Source organism: Podarcis bocagei (genome assembly GCF_964188305.1).
Source record: "Podarcis bocagei genome assembly, chromosome: 14".
Classification (NCBI taxonomy): domain Eukaryota; kingdom Metazoa; phylum Chordata; class Lepidosauria; order Squamata; family Lacertidae; genus Podarcis; species Podarcis bocagei.
The window spans coordinates 18,201,569-18,223,631 of record NC_138139.1 but is presented as its reverse complement, the minus strand read 5'-3'; the positions used below and the strand labels follow the sequence as shown (position 1 = coordinate 18,223,631).

General features: G+C 44.9%; 2 protein-coding genes across 4 annotated transcripts in view; both read left to right on the top strand.

Annotated features, from left to right (window-relative positions):
• CEMIP (cell migration inducing hyaluronidase 1) overlaps window positions 1–22,063 on the top strand; it is a 167,372-nt gene that overhangs the window by 32,520 nt on the left and 112,789 nt on the right. The gene's annotated exons all lie outside the window — the stretch shown is intronic.
• The window catches only part of LOC308573758 (cell surface hyaluronidase CEMIP2-like), a 100,213-nt gene that overhangs the window by 54,324 nt on the left and 23,826 nt on the right, over window positions 1–22,063 (top strand). For all 3 annotated transcript variants that reach the window (XM_081171014.1, XM_081171015.1, XM_081171016.1), the window contains one exon: window positions 6,274–6,482. In XM_081171014.1, the coding sequence (XP_081027140.1) occupies window positions 6,274–6,482 (209 nt within the window). The remainder of the gene's footprint in view (window positions 1–6,273; window positions 6,483–22,063) is intronic.

Genomic DNA, 22,063 nt, shown 5'->3' with positions numbered 1-22,063 from the left:
AGTTTCATTGAAATTTGGGCTTCTCCACTCTTATTATTTATTCTTTTAAGAAATAATTTGAACCACAGTTGTGCACGAGAAGGAGACGAAGAAGTCTGTGACCCGTGTATCCAATTCTGCTTGAGTAGCAAGCCTTTTGAGCAGCCTAATTCAGGGGTAGGGGGGGAAGCATTTAATTGCTGTTGGTAGACAGTTGTGAGCCAGAAGCCTTTAATGATCTACTGCAAAGGAGCCAGACCCAGACCCATTTTCTGCCCCCACCCCCCACCCCAGCTTTCATGAATCTGCCAGGAGCAATGTAAGAGCTGCCACTATGCATCTTAACTACCATTTGAAACCATTTCCTAGGAAGAGGGGTTGAAGGTTAAACCACTCGGGGAATTGTAGCTCTGTGAGGGGAATAGGAGTCTTCTCCAAGCAGCCTTAACAAACTACAGTTCCCAAGATTCTGTGGCAGAATCCATGACTTTTTAAAGTAGTATGGTGCTGTACTAGATGTAAAGTGTGGCGAGGCCCTGATTTTGGATGCTTCTTGTATCCCATCCTCTGTGTCTGTTTTGCCCTGTGTACCTGGCAAAAGAATCCATCGGGATTGCTTGCTGTGTAAAATATGGGGGGGGGGCAGGTAAGCCCCACCCCGCATCATTGATCACAAGACATGGTGCACAAATACCACTTGAATGGCAATGCCCAACAACTTTGCGGTGGCCTGGCCCCCTCAAATATGTTATTTGGGGGGGCGAAGAGACCTTGGCCCCTAGGAATTAGTTCCTGTGGTATCCAGCGTGGTGAAACAGACATCAACATTCAGTTTATGTGGCACTGTACATAAGGGACACACAGAGTTTGACGTCTATATTGGAAACGCGTCATGTGCAAGCTTGTCCCCATATTTACACTGATGAGTAGCAATCTCGTGGACAGGGATGATGATGATGATGATGATGATGATATTTTAATGTATTGCCTCCTTCACTCTACTAAGATCCCAGGGTGGGTTCCAACTATTTAAAATGCAATATTAATAACAGTTAAAAAAATTAAAATGCAATTAGAAAAAAGCAGAGTAAGCTCTGAAAATATACATCTCAGGCACGAAAAGGCCAGGTTGGACGCTGCATTTTGGCAATTCCCAACCCAACCTGAGGATAGGAATGTTGGGGAAATTTGATTCAGGTGACATTTAAAAAGAAGTTGCACTTTTCAAAACAATACGTAAATCAGAACAAACCCATCATTTGAAATGCGCACCTTTCTAGACGTTGCAATGCAGTTTTTGAGCCAAATACAGTGGTGCCTCGCAAGATGAAAAGAATTCGTTCCGCGAGTCTTTTCGTCTTGCGATGTTTTTCGTCTTGCGAAGCACGGTCCATCGCAACTGCGCCTCTTCAAGCGGCTTTAAAAAAAGCGCAAGACGTTTTCGTCTTGCGAAGCAAGCCCATAGGGAAATTCGTCTAGCGAAGCAACGCAAAAACGGAAAACCCTTTCGTCTAGCAAGTTTTTCGTCTTGCGAGGCACCACTGTAATGCATACAAACACACACACACACACAAAAGCCAACCCCATGCACAAGGATAAAGTGTGCAAAAGAATGCATATATTAGGAAGAATAACGCTCAAAAATGCATTATATTTGGAAAAATAGCTTTTCATAAATATGTACACCAGGTCAAACTGCATAAAAAACATCAGTTTTGGAAGCCATTCGCACAAAAATGCTGATGAATTTTCATGAACTGAAAATTGCAAACCAATGTGGAAATGTGGAAAACTGAGGATTGTAAAAAATGAGAAACTGAAATCGACATATCCGCCCATCCTTACTTGAGTATGCCTAGGCTTGAGCCCAGTTCCTTCTGTGTGCAAAACATGTTCCATACCAGAGAGCCACAGCTCCACCCTTCACATGGGCAGTGGCTCTGCATCTAGCTACTCGGTGCTGCATAAAAATTCTGAACTGTAAACAAGATAAGCTCTTTCCCCCCTTTTTCTTTCTCTCTCTTCTTTTTTTGGTCTATTTTTATAAGCGCATTATGGCACTCCATGCAGTGAGACCCTTTTTCCGTCCTAAGAACTTTCCTTGGCTGTGTAAGGCAAGAACAAACAGTCATTTTCTCTGGGACCTGTCCCTTCTTTACTAGAGTTTCCCATCCAATCAGCGTCTAAGCTGTGGGGAATTTAGTTCAGGACTTGCCTGGACTGAAGGGAAGGCATAAGAATTTGGCACGAGCGCAGGGAGAGGTATTTGCTTTGAAACAGAGCACAAATTTTAGCTTTCAAAATGCCATCAACTTTCAGAAGCTAAAGGCAGCATCCGTCTTGCTTAGACAGACTGGTGTTGTGTGCACGCTCTGAATTTTTGCTCTGAAAGGCATAAAAAGGACTAGTTCCAATCATGGAGGACTGTGAAACCCTTTGCTTCCCTTTGATCTTTGGAAACTCCATGACCAAATCTGCTTTTCTTTCCCCTCCTGTTTTTGGATTCAGGAGACAAGACCCTGTATTCATTTGGCGGTACAGACAGGTGAAATCCCCTTTTAGTAAATGTGTGTTTTGATCATTTTTATGCTGATTCTTGAGTTTAGTCCAAACGTACATGTATGTTCTGTGTGCACATGTATTGGGGAGGGAGGGGGAGGGAGGTTTTCAACCTTCTTGAGTCCGCGGCTCCCTTAACCAACCACATTCTTTCTGCGGCACCCCTGTGGGGCTCAGGAGCCCAGTTATGTCTCCCTTGCCTGCAGAGCTGGCAGCCTCTCACCCTTTTTTGAACACCCCCCTTGTGGCGGGTTCCCTCAGCCTCCTCTCCTCTCCTTGGGGTCCTAGAGATCCAGGGTGGTGTAGTGGTTAAGAGCGGTAGACTCGTAATCTGGTGAACCGGGTTCACTTCCCCGCTCTTCCACTTGCAGCTGCTGGGTGACCTTGGGCCAGTCACATTTCTCTGAAGTCTCTCAGCCCCACTCACCTCACAGAGTGTTTGTTGTGGGGGAAGGAAGGGAAAGGAGATTGTTAGCCACTTTGAGACTCCTTGAGGGGAGTGAAAGGCGGGATATCAAGTCCAAACTCCTCCTCCTCTTCTTCTTCTTCTTCCTTTGGGTAGCTGCTGCTGCCACCCCTGGTCTCTGAGCTGGTCACCCACTCCCCACTCCCCACAGAGAAGTGCTTCCCAGAGGCACCGTTCACCTGCGGAGCTTGTAGCCAGGGCTGCTGCAATAAACAGCTGTGCAAGCCTTTGGGAGGCAGAGACGCGAGAGGGCAGAAGAGGAGGGAGGAAAGGAAAGAGGGACAGAGACCATTGTTGCCTGCAGCACCTCTGAGCATGATTCAAGGCACCCCAGGGTGCCATGGCACAGGGGTTGAAAACCACTGCTGTACGCTATGAATAACATATGAAAAACATAATGTCAGGGAACTGACATCAGAGCAACAGGAGAAGGAGAGGCTCTCCGATTCTGCAGGGGAAGGTACCAGCACTAGGGGGAGACGTAGCTTGATAGAGGGGGAAGGAAATCAGCGTAACACCAAGGATCCAGGAGAGCAAATGGCAGAGGAGGTGGAAGGGCTCCGGGATTCTTCCTTGGAAGTCAGTGAGGAGAGCACTGGTCCTCCACTACCCACGCCCTCCCTGCGCAGAAGACTCCCGCGCAGTGAGAGGCGGAGACGATTGGGTGTCAAACAGCTTTTATGCTGGCAAAGGTTTAAGAAACGCCCACAGACAGATTCTGCTAGCGACTGAGGCAGCCACGCTGAGATGGGCTGTGCAGTCAAAACGGTTTAACCCAGGCAGCCAAGCTTCTAAACGGGAAGGTTTGCGCACGAGTAACTCCCAACCACTACACATAAGAAGAGCCTTCTGGCTCAGGTCACATCCAGTCCAGTGTCCTGTTTGCACAGTGGCCAACCAGATGCCTATGGGAAAGCCACAAGCAGGATTCAACCACAAGAGCGTTCTCCCCTCCTGTGGCTTCCAGCAATTGGTATTCAGAAGCATTGCTGCTCCGACTGTGGAGGCAGAGCATAACTATCAAAGCTAGCCTCTCCATGAATTTGTCTAATCCTCTTTTAAAGCCTCTCCTTATCACCAGCATTACAGTGGTACCTCTGGTTGCAAACGGGATCCGTTCCGGAGCCCCGTTCGCAACCTGAGCAGAACGTAACCCGCGTCTGCACATGCGCGGGTCACGATTTGCCACTTCTGTGCATGCGTGTGACGTCATTTTGAGCGTCTGCGCATGCACGAGTGGCGAAACCTGGAAGTAACCCTTTCCAGTACTTTCGGGTCGCTGCGGGACGCAACCTGACAACGCTCAACCTGAAGCAAACGCAACACGAGGTATGACTGTATTTTATATTCCTGCCCTATTTTGTGGTGTTTTGTTTCTTTTCCCATTTTATTTCGCCGTTACCAATCATTAGCGATATCTTGTTGGTTGTGTTAGCTTACAGTGTGAGTTTCATTCAGAATCTTTGGGCCAAAAAGGTGAGATAATCTCTCCCCCCCCCCCACCATCCTCCATCAATAGGAAATCTCCCTGTTGTCATCTAGTAGTCCTATATTAAAAGCGTTGGCAAAAGGCCAGAAAATGTGCAGGTCAATAAAATTCTGTAGGCCTACTCTAAGTAAACTTTAGCTGAATACTACCCTACATTTTTAAACCAGGTGGTTTTTTTTTGGGGGGGGGGTGGTGTCATTGGTCACCAGCCTGCAGTCAGGTTATCTTTGCATTCACCTGCATGCTACGATTTCTTAATCATAGTTGCATTACAAGAAAGGACTTGTCAGTCATTCCAAACTACATAGTAAAAGAATGAATATGCAGGACTTGATGTTGACTGCTTAGATATAGGAAAGTGAGAAATGGTCTTGATTATAATCCTTGAAATTGTGCATGCGTTGGCTGCAGTTAGAAATGCAGTCAGTCTAGAAATATTTCTAACTAACCGCAAAGCTTTCCTCTCTCTCTCTTTCTCCTCTCTCTCTCTTTTTGTAACACTCACTGCATCCTTGTCAGAGAAACAGCAATTGCTAGTCTCTTTCTGTCATGTGAAGCATAGCATGTAATGCAAAACTACCATAAATGCCATTTGTTAGCATATATTGGGGATAAATATCTTAGGAACGTCTCTCCCAGTGTGAACTTACTCAGTCCTTTACATCGTCATCTGTAGTGTAGTAGCTAATTCAGGATCCCTTCTTGATTATCACAGCCATGCCCTCTCACAGCCACCGCCCCCTTCTAAGATTATAAACCTTCTAAGTTTATACAGCAATCTTACAATTCTAGAATAATAATGATTAGGGACGCATTGCAATGCTTAGAGCAGATCTTCGCGTGCCTCCTCCAGTTGAATCTGGGCTTTCCCCCCTCTGTGCACATACATGGGCAAGTGATTTGGAGTGCTTTATTATCTTCTTTTGGAGTGACTTGAGCTGTGTTTTCCTTGGCATTCCATTTGACGTAACAGAACTTGACCTCATTCTCTTGAAACGGAAGCACCTTGTGTTTCCAATGTTCCTAAACGCTTAGCATACAGAACAACTCTTCCGTGCTCTCCCACAAGCCTTCTCCAGAATGACCCTAGGAGCCAATCCTCACCTCCTTTCACTTTGATTGGCTCCAATCAGCACTAAGGATGAGAAGACTACTTCTCAGTGGCTGAAAAGTCCCCCTTGTTGCTATTCTTGAGCAATTGGGAACAGAAATCCTTGGTGAACCAAAGGTCAACCAGTTGACCATGATCTACCTTCTTCCCACTCCCTGCAGCTCCCAAACTTTGCTTATGTATCCTGGCTCATTTTGCAGGGGCCACATTTTTCTTTGGCACCTTACATGGCTTTGTTTTTGTTTTTCAAGTGGCATTTCAATGCCCATTCTCTTGTTTCCCCATTGGGGAATCACAGAGTTGGAAGTAACTACCAGGATCATATTGTCCAACCCCCTGCAGTATGGGAATATTTTGCCCAATGTAGGGCTTGAATCCACTATCCTGAGGTGAAGAGTCTCATGCTCTACCAACTGAGCTTAAGTGATTCCCATTTTTGGGACAATATTGCCTGTGATTATTATTTTTTCCAAGAAATAACCCTTCAGAATGCTATTTGTGTCGCTGATGCACTATTTATGTTGGAAGTGGTCCATTGGCTACAGCTCTGGATGCCCAGAGCCCTTTGCTGGCAAAAGTCTTGAAAGGGACATGCTGCTGATTGAATGCATGTGTGAAAGCTGAGCTTGATTGGCTGTAACATAGGTCTCTTCCCGCTTTCTCTTTCAGCTCTATATTCAAGCCAGGCGTCCTGAGAATCTGACCTTATCAATTGCCAGAGCCGCATACCATTTCCATCCTCTGAGGCTACACGGAGTGAACAGAGGGGTGCCGTACCAACAGTACCAGCCTGTGGTGATGCTGGAGCAAAGCTATATTATCCAATGGGATGGCAGAGCACCAGAAGATGTCATCCTTTACCCGGTCAACTTCAATAGGTACCATTGATGGAAAATGTGCGGCGCGATGAGCTCTGTGGTGTTTGCTAGGGTTTCTGTTTTTAAAAGCTGTTCCAGGTTCCTGCTGACTTTTCTTCGTCTTCTTCAAACTTTTGCAAAAGTTGGCCTACTTAAGGCTTCTAAAAATGACATTAACAAAAGACCAGCAAAGAAGCTATGCCTCTGTTTTTAACTTTCGCTGCCATCTCTCTGATGTGCCGTGTTGTTTCCCCTTTCAGTAAGGTTTTTTTTGGGAAGAGATTCAAGTTACTGTTGGCATTCCGGGCTCAAGATTAAATCCAGCAGATCCCTGGCATGCTGTTCATTCTCATTAGTTTACACTAGCTGCTCCGCTTGTGATTTATATCCCACCTCTCCCTCTTTCTGTAAAGGGCAGCAGTGATTATGAAGATTGCCTATGTAGCCTTGCATTTTCTCAGTAGTCTAAACACTGCAATTGCTATTTCATTTCCCCCCTGTTATATAAACCTGAAAAACAAAACACCAGGACCCTCCCTACTGAAATAATTCAGAACTGATAGACAGCAGTCTGGAAGAGTAATAAGTTTGAGTGCAACAAGAAGGGAGGCCCAGATTCCAGCTTTTTCTCTGCTGTTTTCTGTTACAAAAAAGGCTAGGAAGGATATGTGTGCGTGTGTACACACACTCACTAACAGCCTCTTTCCTGACATGGCTCTGGAATTCTAAAAAACAACAACCCAACAAATCTGTGCAGTTGTGTCTTATCAGTTCATATGTCTGTGTCTGCTGTATATTTGGAAAGTTGTTTGTTCTGTATGCACTGAGGTCCTCCTCTGAGGGTCTTCTGCTGGTTCTCAAACTGCGAGAAGTGAGGTTACAGGGACTTCCAATGCAGGAGTCTTTTACCCAACGTGGGGTTCAAACCCAAGATTAAGAGTCTCATGCCCTTCTGACTGAACTATCCCAACTGGTTTTGCAGAATCAAAAAGTTAAAAGCAGCGGATATAAAAAGAATTTAAGGTTTTGAAGTTTTGCATAAGCCCTAAAGACTAGAAATCAGTTGTATTCTGCACCGAATACCAGTTTGTGTGTGTTGTTATGGAATGGTAGTCCTAGTCATTTGTTGAATCAATGAACGTGTCTACGCAAGGCTCTCATGTTAGCAACTGACCTCTTCTTCTTTTTTAAAAAATGGCACATTGCAGTTACTTTTAGAATCAGGAAGTAAATGTTTGCAGATGTCAGCAAGACTAGACAGGTCGTACCTTCTTTAGTAGGTCTCCATTTTTTTTTTTTTTTAAGTTGATGGGGGGAACTGTACAAACAATACGGCTGATGATTAACCCTGATACACCTGTGGCTTTTTCGATGCAGGAAAGAATGTGCAAAATGCGTATGGTGCAAAATGAGGAGACAACGTGATTGACACTCTTAATGTCAGTCTCCTGGCCTTGCTAAGCACAGCTTGATAGCATAATTAAGTTATTTTTACCCCAGTGGACAGAGATAGCAGGGGATGCTGATGTTTCAGAGAGGCAGAAGTCATGTTTCTGGAATATGTATTTGACATTGACTAAGAGAAGCTCACAGGGGGAATAAAGAATTTATTGCTGGGGATTTAGACTGTTCCTGAGGTACCGTAATCTGTAATATTGACACTCAAGACTTGCGTTGTTAACTCCTCTGCTGAAGCTAGAATGCCAAGAATCCACCAGAAGTAATGGAAGGTGCCAGAATTTACCACGAACGCCTCCCATGTTCTCTTATAATGGCAATGGCGCCCACCTGAGAGGTGTCGGAACTGAGTTCTGGCTGGAAAAACCCCCAGGAATGAGTAGGAAGAGGTGGATTTTTCAGAGGAACAGCTTTGGTTACATACTCACTGTATTTTCAAAGCACATTCGAAGCACACCCTGCCCCCCTCAAAGAATTCTGGGCACTGTGGTTTGCTAAGGGTTTCTGGGGATTATAACTCGGTGAATGATTATAACTACAGTGCCCAGAATTCTTTGAGGGGAAAGAATATGCTTTGAAGGTATAGTGCTAACTCTCAACACACTAATGATCAGAACTCTATATACCAAGGATGGGGAACCTGTGGCTCCCCCAGATGATAATGAATTCCGGCTCTCATCAGTCCCAATCAGTATAGTCAATGGTCAGGAATTGTAGGAATTATAATTCATAAGCCTTTCTGTTTTGGAGGGTGTTTGCTTTATTAACCAGATAAGCTTTTATCCAGTGTGTTTGTTTTCACCTATGGGATCATCCAGCCTTCCTTTTGTGCCACGTTTCTAGGTACAGGTCTGCTCTTTAAATTATTATTAATTAAAGCTGAGAACTACTTCTTCTTTGTGTTCTTGTCCCGGCGTTTGTTCCCTGCAAAAACCTGTTCTTTACCACTGAAAACAATTCTGTGGAAAACTAGAATTGCAGTTTGTGCCGATATAGAGCATTAAAGAGCGAGTTCTCCTGGGGAAAGCAGCACAGCAAAAATAGTCATCAGGGTTAGTAGTCGCTGATTGCTTTAGCCTCCCTGAATTTGCCTAATCCCAAATTGGTGACCATCACTGCTTCTTGTGGCAGTGAGTTCCGCAGTTTAAGTGTGTGAATAAGTCCTTTCTTTTGTCTGTCCTCAATCTCCCAATGTTCAACTTCATTGGATGTCCCCGAGTTCTTGTGCTATGAGAGAGGGAGGAAAACTCTCTCTGCACCATGCATAAATGTATTCACTTCCGTTCTTTAGTTGCCTTTTCTCTAAACTAAAAATTCCCCAAACTTATAAAAGCTTGATATTTAAACTCTGGGATGGGGGATTCGTGGTTCCCTGCCTCACCTCCACCAAGAGTTATCACAGGGATTGTTCAGAACAGAATAAGATGCATGGAAGCACCATGAGTGGCGATAAGTTTGAGATAATGACACGCAGTAGTAACCTTTGTGCAATTCAAAACTTCTTGATACTGTTCCATGGTAGGGTGGGAGGAGAGAGGGGGACAGTCTGATGATATTTGGCAGAAGAACACAGAGGGCTGATTGGAATTTTAATTGCTCAGAACAAAAGTCAGTCTCCTGTAGAACCGATTGAGCTCCTTGTTCTTTGCCTGCGTTGACTACACGTGTAAAGTCCTTCCAAGTCCAGAGGCCTATGATCTTTGCACAATGGATTCTTTCTGTTTGCAGGCCAACTTCATACTTAGTGTACTCTTTTTCCTTCTCTTTCATGCACACATCGCGTAAGGACCAAAACTGCAGGTAGGGAGAATTGCTCAAAGGAATTGGCTTACGTGGAATGCCCATTTGCAAAAGCAAAACCACAACCAAACAAAACACCCCAACACACCTATGTTCTCGATAGACATTAAACTTGTTAAGAGGAGACTGTCAAAAGGAGAGATTGAGGAAGAGGAGGGATAGGTACAGCTGGCAGTGGGTGGAAATATGGGCATGGAATGAACCCAAGGTGTAAGGACTTGGTGTAACAAGCTACTGCCTGCACACCAGTCTTTTGCCTTTACTTGCTTGAAAAGCGGTGAAATTGAATAACATCTCCCACTTTGAGTAAATTGGCCCATCGGTGCTTTATTTGCAGGCCGAAAGGCACACACATTTAAAACATCAAGAGAACTGAAGTGGTGGATTGTGTTTGCCGTTTTTGTGGACTGTTTTGTGGCGCTGTTAATTGGGCTCCAAAAGCGCTGCAATATTTACTAAGAAGTCTAGGCATGTTTAATGGGGCACGGCTGGTTCAATAAAGCTTTGGGTCTTTATTTAGCATGGATCTCATCTACACTACTGACGATATCATGGATGCTTTAGTTGAGATTCTTGCATTGGACTAGATGTCCCTTGGGTTCCCTTCCAGCTCTATGATTCTATGCCAGGCTTCCTCAACCTCGGCCCTCCAGATGTTTTGAGACTACAATTCCCATCATCCCTGTCCACTGGTCTTGCTAGCTAGGGATCATGGGAGTTGTAGGCCAAAAACATCTGGAGGGCTGAGGCTGAGGAAGCCTGTTCTATGCATTACTTATTTTACCCCACCCATCCTCCAAGGCATCATATGTAGTTCTTTTCCCCATTTTAGTCTCTCTCATGTGTGAAGGAGGAATGGGGCAGCCCAAGGCCACTTACTGAAAGTCTTGAGAGCCCAGTAGAGACGCCTGGGGCCCACTGGGCCTGATGTTCCCCATCTCTGGTTTAGCATTACATCTGAACCAGACCAGACTAGGATCTTGCCTCTTCCTCCACTCCAGGTGTGTGCTGGAGTTCACTGCTTTTCTTCCCTGATAAGTGAATATCTGCTGTAACTAGCACAAGCCATGTGATGTGGAGACACCATGGAAATGGAGCTTGATATATGGACTAAGTCTGTAAATGGACTTTGCACGTTTGATATCTAAAGTTCAAAGAAGCCATGGTTTCTCTCTGGAAAAGTTAGCAGCTCCTGCCTCTTAACTTGGGACCGAGAGAAGGCTGCAGATAATGTGGGCAGATCTGAGTGTCTGCCCCTATTGATTCTTATCTTAAACCCTCATAAGTTTTCTTCCCCCCCTCCTCCCGCAGTGTAATTGGCAGTGAAGTCAAGTGCAGTAAAGTTTGCAGGCTCATACTCTATCTTGAACCAACAATAGCAACATTAACCAGAGATCCTTGTAAGAAGCTTATCTGAGCTGCTTCACTGCAAGTCGGTTGAGATTAAAATTAACTGAGCAGAACAAAAGGCCAAAAAAGAGGCTGTAATTGGCTGTTCGGCCTAAAACTCCGGCCATATGAAGTGCTGGAATGTTTAACATAAGATTGGAAGGAATGCACATATTAAAATTCTTTGCTTAAGATTTATTGGCTTGGCCTCAGGAGGTGGGACTCCTCAGGGCGAGTTTGGCAAGGAGTGTAACCTAGAAATAGTGGCTGAGGCTGGAAAAGGAGATACAGGAACATAGGGAGCTGTCTAATACAGAGTCTGACCATTGGTCCATCTAGACAAGTGTTGTCTGCACTGAGTGGCAGCATCTGTCGAGGATGTTAGGCAGGGAATCTTTCTCAGATGCTGAGGATCGAACCTGCATACTAACTTGATGCTTTTAAAGTAAAGGTAAAGGGACCCCTGACCATTAGGTCCAGTTGTGACCGACTCTGGGGTTGCGGTGCTCATCTCACTTTATTGGCTGAGGGAGCCGGCGTACAGCTTCCGAGTCATGTGGCCAGCATGACTAAGCCGCTTCTGGCGAACCAGAGCAGCGCACGGAAACACCGTTTACCTTCCCACCGGAGCGGTACCTATTTATCTACTTGCACTTTGACGTGCTTTTGAACTGCTAGGTTGGCAGGAGCAGGGACTGAGCAACGGGAGCTCACCCTATCGCGGGGATTCGAACCACCGACCTTCTGATCAGCAAGTCCTAGGCTCTGTGGATTAACCCACAGCGCCACCCGCATCCCTCTTCTTGGGGTCCTGCTAAAAATGGCAGCCCCTTTTTCATCATCACTGGTCCCATCTGCACTATACATTTTAAAGCAGTATTATGCCACTTTAAACTGTCATGGCTTTCCCCCAAAGAATCCTGGGAACTGTGGTTTGTTAAGGTGCTGCCAATGGACCATTCATCCCACCCCAATAGTCAGCCACCATCCCATGCCCAATGAACATGCTCAGTCCTCAACTGACTGGTTTTTTAAGGCTGGGCATTATGGGAAATAAAGGAGGAGGAAGAGAGGATGAAAATCCTTGAAGATCTAATGCAGACCTATGAATCATGGTCCGGCACAAGCCACCAGTTCAAATCTTGCCTTGGCCATGAACTTGCTAAGGTTGCGGTAGGACAGCTTATGAATCTCTCAGCCTCAGCACCCCCCATTCAGTTTCCTAAGTGGGCTGATTGTGTTGGCATGGTGGTACCTCGGGTTAAGTACTTAATTCGTTCCGGAGGTGCGTTCTTAACCTGAAACTGTTCTTAACCTGAAGCACCACTTTAGCTAATGGGGCCTCCTGCTGCTGCCACACCGCCGGTGCACAATTTCTGTTCTCATCCTGAAGCAAAGTTCTTAACCCAAGGTACAATTTCTGGGTTGGCGGAGTCTGTAACCTGAAGCGTATGTAACCTGAAGCATATGTAACCAGAGGTACCACTGTATTCTAGTGCTGTGCAGAAATCTGCTCTCCAGTTTCTTGCAAGTGCTTTTTCCCCTCTGTGAAAGAAACTTCAATTTTCCTGCCTCATTCTCAGGGTGCTTGGGAGTTTCTTTATAATGTGGGTCAGTGTGCGGTTTTGAGATTATTTTATGGTTCAGAGATAAGAGATATATGTGTGTTTCTTTCCGGTAAAGATTTCTTCAGCACTCCGCAACCTTCCTAGCTGCCCACACTTCCTGACCTGGAAAAATCCCATGGGAGGCATTACCTCATGTTGTCTCCTCCTGGCTTTTGGTCTGAAGTATGGGAATCTGGGAGAACTGCAGAATGGAGCTGATTTGTAAAACGAAAGGACACTCTTGCAGACACCAATTCTCTCTCCTTGTTGATAGTTTCCCCTTTTTTAGGGTCAATTGCCGGAGAATGGTTTCGAGTGCATGGGAAATGCAGGGGGAATTTTTGGCACAGCACTTGGGAGTGTTTGAAGAGCTTTGAAGGCAACAGTAGCAAACAGAGGAGGCAAATTTCAGTTTTATAGACAGACACAGAAGTTTAGTTTTGCTTGGGAGTGTAACTTGTTTCGTTGAACTAGGGTAGGCTTTCCCAATCTTGGGTCTCCAGCTGTTTTTTGACTACATTTCCCATCATTCCAGTCCATTGGTCCTGCTAGCTAGGGATGATGGGAGTTGTAGTCCAATAACAGCCAGAGACCCCAGTTTGGGAAACCCTGATGAGAATTTTGCATGTTCAGGGTGCACCAAGGCCATACTACAGGTCTCCAAAAGAAATCTCTGAGCAGATGATATGGGCCCAGGTAAGCAACTGGGAGCAGAGTGGGCAGCTGCTTGGTAGCTGCCATTTGAAGTGCTGGGTGGGAAGGCAGGTGCTTAAATCAACCTCTGCCCACAGCTCGGGCCTGGCATTTGCTGGAAGAAGCTGTGGTCTGGGGCACGTTCTCCGAACTCATCTGCTGAATGCCTCAGTCTGCCTTTGCCAACGCTACTGCTTGCTCAGTCTTCATGAACATGTGTCCTACTCGCCTCTGTTGATCACACCCTCCTTTAAAAGTGTTATTCTTTCTTGCTCTCTAAGCTGTTAATCATGCAGTGATTAAATTCCTTGCCAGTGATGTGTTCCAGGGGGAAAGAGATGATAATAGACCAGGCTTGAACAAGCCTGCAGCAAACATGCCCGGCTCCTATAATTATTTTATTTCTCTCCACCCCGGCTCGTGAGCAATCATCTCTGTGTTTACAGTTGGTAGGGGAGGGGTAAATGAGGAGGAGGACGAGGATGGGAGGGCAGAAAAACCTCTTGGCAAGCTTAAGAACTATCAGCAGCTGAGTGCTTTGATGCGCTCTGCAATTAGGATTCCAATTAGTGTTTCAGCTGATGGTTCCACCTAAAATGACCTACACCAAAGTTCTTTCTGAAAGCCCTTTGCTTGGTCCCTTCTATTGTGGGCAGAATTAACAGACTTGCTTTTCCTAGCTGATGGGGAAGCAATGGCAAAGGATGCAACCTTTAGCAGTGGCGACACCCTATTGTTTAGGAACATAGGAAACTCCCTTATATACCAAGTCAGACCAGTGGTCCATCTAGCTCAGTAGAGAGAGACCTTAGACTTGGAGGTCAAATGCAGGCTTCCACGTCTGGCACTCAGGACTGACCCCTGGGCCCAGCCCCACTCCACACCCTCTTGAAGTGCTTTTGCAAGTGCTCTTGAACTCGATAATGTCTCTTGGTTTCCTGGAGGGATGTGGGGGTGTTTATATTGTAGAAAGAAACCTCTGCATTCACATGGCTGCAGCATAGCCTACAGAACAATGAGTCGTGTTCTTTGCTCTGCCCATTTGGAAGGTTGCCCATGAAGAAAGACAGTCCTCTATGAATGTGAAAGTTACCTCATCTCTGGTCTTCACTGACCGGCTGCAGCTCTCAAGGGTTCTGGACCTGGGTCTCTCCTGTTCCTAATTGGAGAAGTCAGGGATTGGACCTGGAATCTTCTGCCTGCAAAGCAGAAGCTCCATTGCTAAGCTACAGCTTAGTCAATCTTGGTTACAAACTAGGTCTTCGGGGTTACAGTCTGTTGTATCGCCAACATGTGCCTATTGCATCTGTAATTGCCTATACAAAATGTGGACCCTTAGGGCTGATTCTCACATTTAATTGATATCTCAAAGTGAATCCTTCCCCCTTCACTTCTGGTAGTATCTCCATTGGAGTTGGGATAGAGGTCAGTTTTGGAAAGAGCACATCAGCTGCTGATCTCCCTTATTGCCTCAAAATAATATACAGTGGTACCTCGGGTTAAGAACTTAATTCGTTCTGGTGGAGGTGCATTCTTAACCTGAAACTGTTCTTAACCTGAAGTACCACTTTAACTAATGGGGCCTCCCGCTGCCGTCGCACCACCAGAGCACGATTTCTGTTCTCATCCTGAAGCAAAGTTCTTAACCTGAAGCACTATTTCTGGGTTAGCGGAGTCTGTAACCTGAAGCGTCTGTAACCCGAGGTACCACTGTATTGTGGTACTCTGGGCAGCAGTATTCTTGACAGCAGATGTGAACAGCAGCAACGATTTCTATATTGGCTAGAGGTGGACAAAAAAAGAAAGAAAGTATGAGGGATGTTGTGGAGCAAGTGTCCAGTGCTTGTGATAGGTACCCTGGTTTCTCTTTTTCCTATTGGCATTGGCTGGACTTTGAAGTAGTTGTCCAGATAGGATGAACTGGAGGGTCCTCAAATTCAGCAGGACCAGGTTACCAAATTTTGAAGTGAGTAAATAATTGGCCCAATTCCATCTGAAAAGCCACCACCACAAAACCATTAGGCAACTCTGTACCTATTCTCTCTGTGTAAATTCATTAGATTGGCATGACAGCCATTCCCAATCCCTTAGAACTTTCCCCACCTGAAAATTCTATGCACCCTTTGCTAAACTGAATGCAGTGTGAGTTCCTGCCAAAAATCTGGACCTGATCTTTCCCAGGATTCTCTCTAGAGAGGATCCTTCCTCTCTGAGGGAAAGAAATCCAAGTTCAACCGGTATGAAACCTTTAGAAGTCCATAGTATGAGGGACTTACCCAAGCATTCATACCATAAGCAATTCTTGGTTCTCATACTGCTGTCAGCAAACCTCTGAGGAACCTATGGTTGGGTCTGTCTCCTTCTTAGGGATGCAGATGGACCAGTCTATTTCTGGTGCATGTTGATTTTACATGTATTCAATCCATTCCATCCCATTTTTGTATCAACTCGCCATTAAAAAACCCCTCACCAGATAGAGATTTGCATGATTTTAAACATATCTCCAGGGATGCGGGTGGTGCTGTGGGTTAAACCACTGAGCCTAGGACTTGCCGATCAGAAGGTTGGCGGTTCGAATCCCCGCAACAGGGTGAGCTCCCGTTGCTCAGTCCCTGCTCCTGCCAACCTAGCAGTTCAAAAGCACGTCAAAGTGCAAGTAGATAAATAGGTACCGCTCCAGCGGGAAGGTAAACGGCGTTTCCGTGCGCTGCTCTGGTTCGCCAGAAGCGGCTTAGTCATGCTGGCCACATGACCCGGAAGCTGTACGCCGGCTCCCTCGGCCAATAAAGCGAGATGAGTGCCGCAACCCCAGAGTCGGTCACAACTGGACCTAATGGTCAGGGGTCCTTTTACCTTTACCTTAAACATATCTCCCTCTCACAAAATGCACATTTTTGTTTGCATTTGATTTTTATCCTGAAATATGCATATATTTTTCCTATGCATGTTTGGCACGGTTTTTGAAGCAAGGACTCAAGGACACCTGCGTTCCAATTCATGAGTTGCTTTGGGAAGTTGGGTTGGGTTGCTTTTCTTTAAAATGCCATGATGAAATCCTTGAGCATCACTGCTCTTGACTATTACAACCTTTTTGTGCTTCCTTCCAAATACAGGTGTTTTTTTTGTTTTGTTTTTTAGCATTACACCAGGTGTGTGTGTGTTTCACTCAGGCATGCCAAACCCTGCAAATGTCAACACTGCAATTAAAAAGAGACACCACAAAACAGCCACTAGGTCTAACCTGTCAATCATTACCAGGAGGATGTAAACAGAGCTCTCTCTCTCTCTCTATATATATATAATATCTGAAGCACACTGTTTGGATTGTTGTATAGCAGTGATGGCGGGACAGAAGCTGTAGAGTTGAAATTCTTGTCACTGGAATTTTTTTAAAGTTTAACACCACTTTTGGAGATGTTTCATGTTGCTGTGCTATTTGGTAACTTTGCAGTGGTTAATATTCAGCCTTGCTTCTTCAAAGGCAAATATTTGGAATGGAAGGCAGAGAAGCAAATATATTTCTGATAATAAAAAGCCAAAGAAAATAAAACCCTGATGGTCAAGTGAACTGAACCATATTGCTAGAACAGACAGTAAACAGATGTATTTCCTTATCTTTGCTTGATTTCTACTTAAGTTTAGTTTCATTTCAGTGGACGCACCATCAACTTAAACAGACAATCTGTCTTTTGATTACTAATAGGGTTTGCCACCTTTCTTTAAAAACTTCTGGCCTTGCTCATGTGCTTTTAACAGCTGCCATTCAGGCAGACATCTTGGTGGTAAGGCTTTTTCGGCCATGGAAATGAGAAGGGAAAAGCCTTCTATTAGTCAGACTGTTGTAGGAATGAAGCGAGTAGGGGGGAAAACCCCAGCAATCTTGTCACATACTCCTGGATAAATCCTCTTGATTGTTGGCAATTTTCTGCCCAGTTCCCAGTATATTAATAATAATAATAATAATAATAATAATAATAATAATAATAATAATAATAATAGTAAAGTTTTCCTTTGGAAGTGCTGTGGATGCCTCATGCAGTCTACTGTCTGAGGGTTGCCTCCCAATTACAGTGTTGCACTACTTAGGTTTCCTCCAGTTTGCTAGAGGTTCTGAGACTTGTTAGAACATCCCTTTCCCCCTGTAAAGGGAAGGTAAAGGGACCCCTGACCATTAGGTCCAGTCGTGACTGACTCTGGGGTTGCGGCGCTCATCTCACTTTATTGGCCAAGGGAGCCGGTGTACAACTTCCAGGTCATGTGGCCAGCATGACTAAGCTGCTTCTGGCAAACCAGAGCAGCACACGGAGACGCCGTTTACCTTCCCGCTGGAGTGGTACCTATTTATCTACTTGCACTTTGATGTGCTTTCGAACACAGGGAACACAGGAACGCAGGAGCAGGGACCGAGCAATGGGAGCTCACCCAGTCGCGGGGATTCAAACCGCCGACCTTCTGATCGGCAAGTCCTAGGCTCTGTGGTTTAACCCACAGCGCCACCCCCTGTACAGAGGTAGCTGCAATTCCCAAGTTCCTTGAGAATAGGGATGGATTGTTAAACCACTCTGCGAATTGTAACTCTGTGACTAGGGGTCCCCTAACAACTCCCAGTCCTGATCTACTGGCCACCTCTGTTTTCAAACAAATGGAGGCAAACGAATATGAGTTTGGAAACACAAAGAGTATGAAACATGAATTTAGGTTGCATTAGCAGCAGGGGAAGCACCAGTCAGGGCTTCGTGATTTGTTTGATTCCTGGGTTTTCCATCATCCTGCATAGTAGGTCAACAGATCTATCATATTTTACAAGGGAGAAAGAATTAAGGACAAGTTGTTCTGGGCTTTGGAAACCAAAATCAGATTCATAGACCTTCTGTTGTCCATTGCAGCTTACATCAAACAGTGCCCTCTAGGTATTGGTTCATTTTTTAAAAAGCCATTTCGGTTGTGAATTTACTGCAAATGGAGAAATTTGCAGACGCAACTGCTCTGTTCTTTTCTTTCTTTTGGAGAATGACTCCATTCCATTCCATTCCATTCCCTTGTTGTTATAAGAAAGGCTTTTTTCCTAAGTTGCGTTATCTTAAGCTCACTGAGTTCCTGAAGCTAGGACTACCGTAACGTTCTCAAGTTCAGGGAATTTGGCAGTAGCTTTGCAGCATTACAACATTTTGGATGTTGCCATCTGAAGGAGAAGTGTTAAATAAAAATAGAATCTGTACAGAACGTGGAAGAGTGGGGTATAACAACAGCTGAGTGAAGAATCTGTGGACACAGTTCCCATTGCAATTATTACAAGCTGTTTGGCCAAAGTGAGTCAACTGACCGGGGGCAGGGGGTTTGATTTTGATGGGGACAGAAGAGGGGGGAGTGAGTTTGAAAATCCAGTTTGCTTTCAAGAGACTGTTTTTCATGACCAATTTTAGAAATAGTAAGTGGTGGTGTACAAAAAAGAAAGGAAGAAGAAGAAGCCCAAATATGCACAGAGAATGACCCCACAATAATGGATATTTTGGCAAAGAAAGTATAGGGTAGAGGTAAGACGACTTTGTGCTACATGTTGAGCAAATCATGCCCCCCTCCCTTTGTTTATTTGAATTCCGGCAGCCTCTTACTAAGATTTGCTGCTTTTCTTGCTGTGGTGTTGCTGTTTTTAACAAAAATTAATTCAAGGGAGGCTTGCAAAAGAGAGCATATTTTCCATTAGATGCAGCAATATTTCATCTAGTACGCAGAGACAGAGATGGTGACAAGGCCAGCTGTAGGTTTCAGGAAGCCCTCAGCAAAGCACTCTCTGCTCCTGGTAGCTCTGAATGTAGTTGGGCAGGGTTGGTGGACAGCAGCAATATTGCAGCAGGTGCTAGGCAACTTGAAACTGTTTAGATGTTCCACGGTGCCTTGAAGCAGTGCTACGTACATTGGGAGCACTGTGGATAATTAAAAGTGGAGAAGCGCTGATCTAATACAGAAGGCCTCCGGGCTGGACAATGCTGGCACCACAACAGTTGCCCACAGATGCTGTGTGCTGATTCTGTGCCTGTCTGGTGTATTTTTCCCCCAGTGATCTGATGGTTCCTGCACTGTATCTCGCCTCCATGGCCAGGGCCAGTAATGCTTCTGAATGCTAGCTGCTGGAAATCGCAGGTGGGGACAGCGCAATTATGCTTGGGTCCTGCTTTCAGTTTTTCATCTGATCCATCCACTGCAATTATTAAGTTTGCAGATGATACCATCATAATGGGTCTAATTACAGATGGAGATGGATCAGTGTATAGGGAGGAAGTTCAAAAAGTCTCCACATGGTGCCTAGAGAACAACTTGCACCTAAATATCAGCAAGACAAAGGAGATGGTGTTGGACTTTTGGAGGAAGAGAGGGGAACTAGCCCTGTTGTATATCGGGGGGGGGGGCTGTGTGGAGAGAGTCTCTTCCTTTAAATTCCTGGGAGTTTACCTTAGTGAAGACCTCACTTGGAAAATCAATACAACCCAGGTGGTTAGGAAGGCCCAACAGAGACTCCATTTCCTCAGGGTCTTGCGAAAGAAGAATGTCAAACAAATAATGATGATCTCCTTCTACCGGGCCACAATGGAAAGTTTCCTTTCATACTGTATTACAGTGTGGTACGCTGGTTTGACAGCCACGGACAGGAAGGTAGTGGTGAATACAGCCCATGATATCATGCGCCGTCCCTGGAGTTCGCTAGATGACATTGTGGGAGACTGCTGCCTCAGGAGAGCGAGGAACATTCTTAGGGACGACTCACACCATGGCCAGCACCTCTTTATTCTCCTACCTTTGGGCAGGAGATACAGAAGTATAGTCAGCCGCACCAACAAGTTAAAGAACAGTTTTTATCCATGGGCTGTTGGGCTGCTGAATGGAAAAAAATAGTGGTGCAATTGACTTCCGACAAGCACACAGAGCAAGAAGAAGACTGAGTGTATGGGGGGGACGGGACTCATTTAATTTCACTGCACACAGGTGGTGTAGTGACAATAAAGGGTTTATTATTATTTTCCACAAGCATCTGGGTGGCCATTGTGAAAACAGAAGGTTGGGCTGGATGGGCTGTTGGCCTGATCAAACAGGCTTTTCCTGTGTTCTTATTCTGCCACTGATAACAACAATTCCCACCAATTTTATGTTATGCTTAAAAAAGTCCCACATTTTGTAAGTCATTTAGAGACTCTTGACTGTGTACACAACATACATTTAAAGCACCCCCTTCTCCACGTTGTTGTTGTTGTTGTTAACAATCAGAACTGTACTTTACCCTACTCAGAGCTTCATTTCCCAGTACCTTTAACAAACTACAGTTCCCAGTATTATTTTTTTTGGAATGTGATTTAAACGTATGATGTATTTGAAGCCTTCATGTAGCAAGCAACTAATAAATTGAATAAATAACTAAAACCTTAAGCCTCACTTCAGCAAGGCAGATGTAAGACACTTGCCCTGGACTTTCCATGCTGGGTGGCCATTTTGTTTTCCAATAATGCCCCAGAATAGGGACACTAAGTCCAGGGGATGGTAGTGCCCCCCACTAAGGGGCACTTGAATAAGCATTTATATATTGCAATGCACATGTGAGCCTTATTGGATTGCCTAAATGTGAACAGGGATGTACACACACGTACATCTGCAATTCAGGGCTGCCATTACAGCAAGCTGTCGGTCTAAACCCAGCCACTCACAACGCTTTAAAAACATTTCCCCCAAAGTTGAAATAGGAGCACCAAAATAGGACCATATACCGAAAAATACAGATTCGCCAAAGAGACAATTGGTGAAACATACAAATTTTGGGAGAAGAATGTATCATTAAGGCAAAACAACAGTGTGACACTTCCCTCTCTGTCTCTGTAAACCAGAATGCACACATAGCATCAGTGAGTCACAGTTTTTGAAAATGGAATATGGGTCAAGAAACTACCCAAGTGATCTTGGTTTGTGTTTTTTTAAAAAAATATTGTGACCAGGCCATAACATGTTCTTTCTGGCAAGACTTCTTCAGGTTGCATGAATTCCAGGAAGACATTTGTTGGGAAGGTTTCACTGTTTTGACTTTTCTCAGAGCTGTTTCCTTTAATAGCTTGGTTGTTGGCCCTGGCCTAATATAGGGTTTACACCTTGCTTGCCCGTGTAGCCATGGTGATGCTGAAACTAATACAGAGAGGATGAACAGGAGTGTAGGGCCTCAAGGTTGATCTTCTCTGTCTCTCCTTGTATGGCTGTCATCAGAAAGATGGCTGCCATTTTGGGAGACAGGAGTTTATATATGAATGAGGAAGGTGACGTTTGAAACCACTTGTAGCTTCGTGGTGAATTGAACTGAGGCCTATTTGAACGCTAACCGTGAAGAGTGCCATGACAAATTCACCATCGTACATTTTGTTCCAGTGTTTTGTGAGCTTTTATCCAAATCATGTGCCTTTTACTTAAACCACAGAGCTTTCAGATGGTCCTAAGAAGAGCAAAAAGGCTTATGGCACAATATTTTATGGATGACACCACGCCTGGTGAATTCTCCAAAACGATGTCTGTGTGCATAAAAAAAAGCCCCAGGAAAAAAATGCCTGCTTGTACAAGAAATTAGCCATGTACCTGAACTTCAGCAAGGAGGATACCTGTCTAATAGTTGATAGGAAGTTTCAC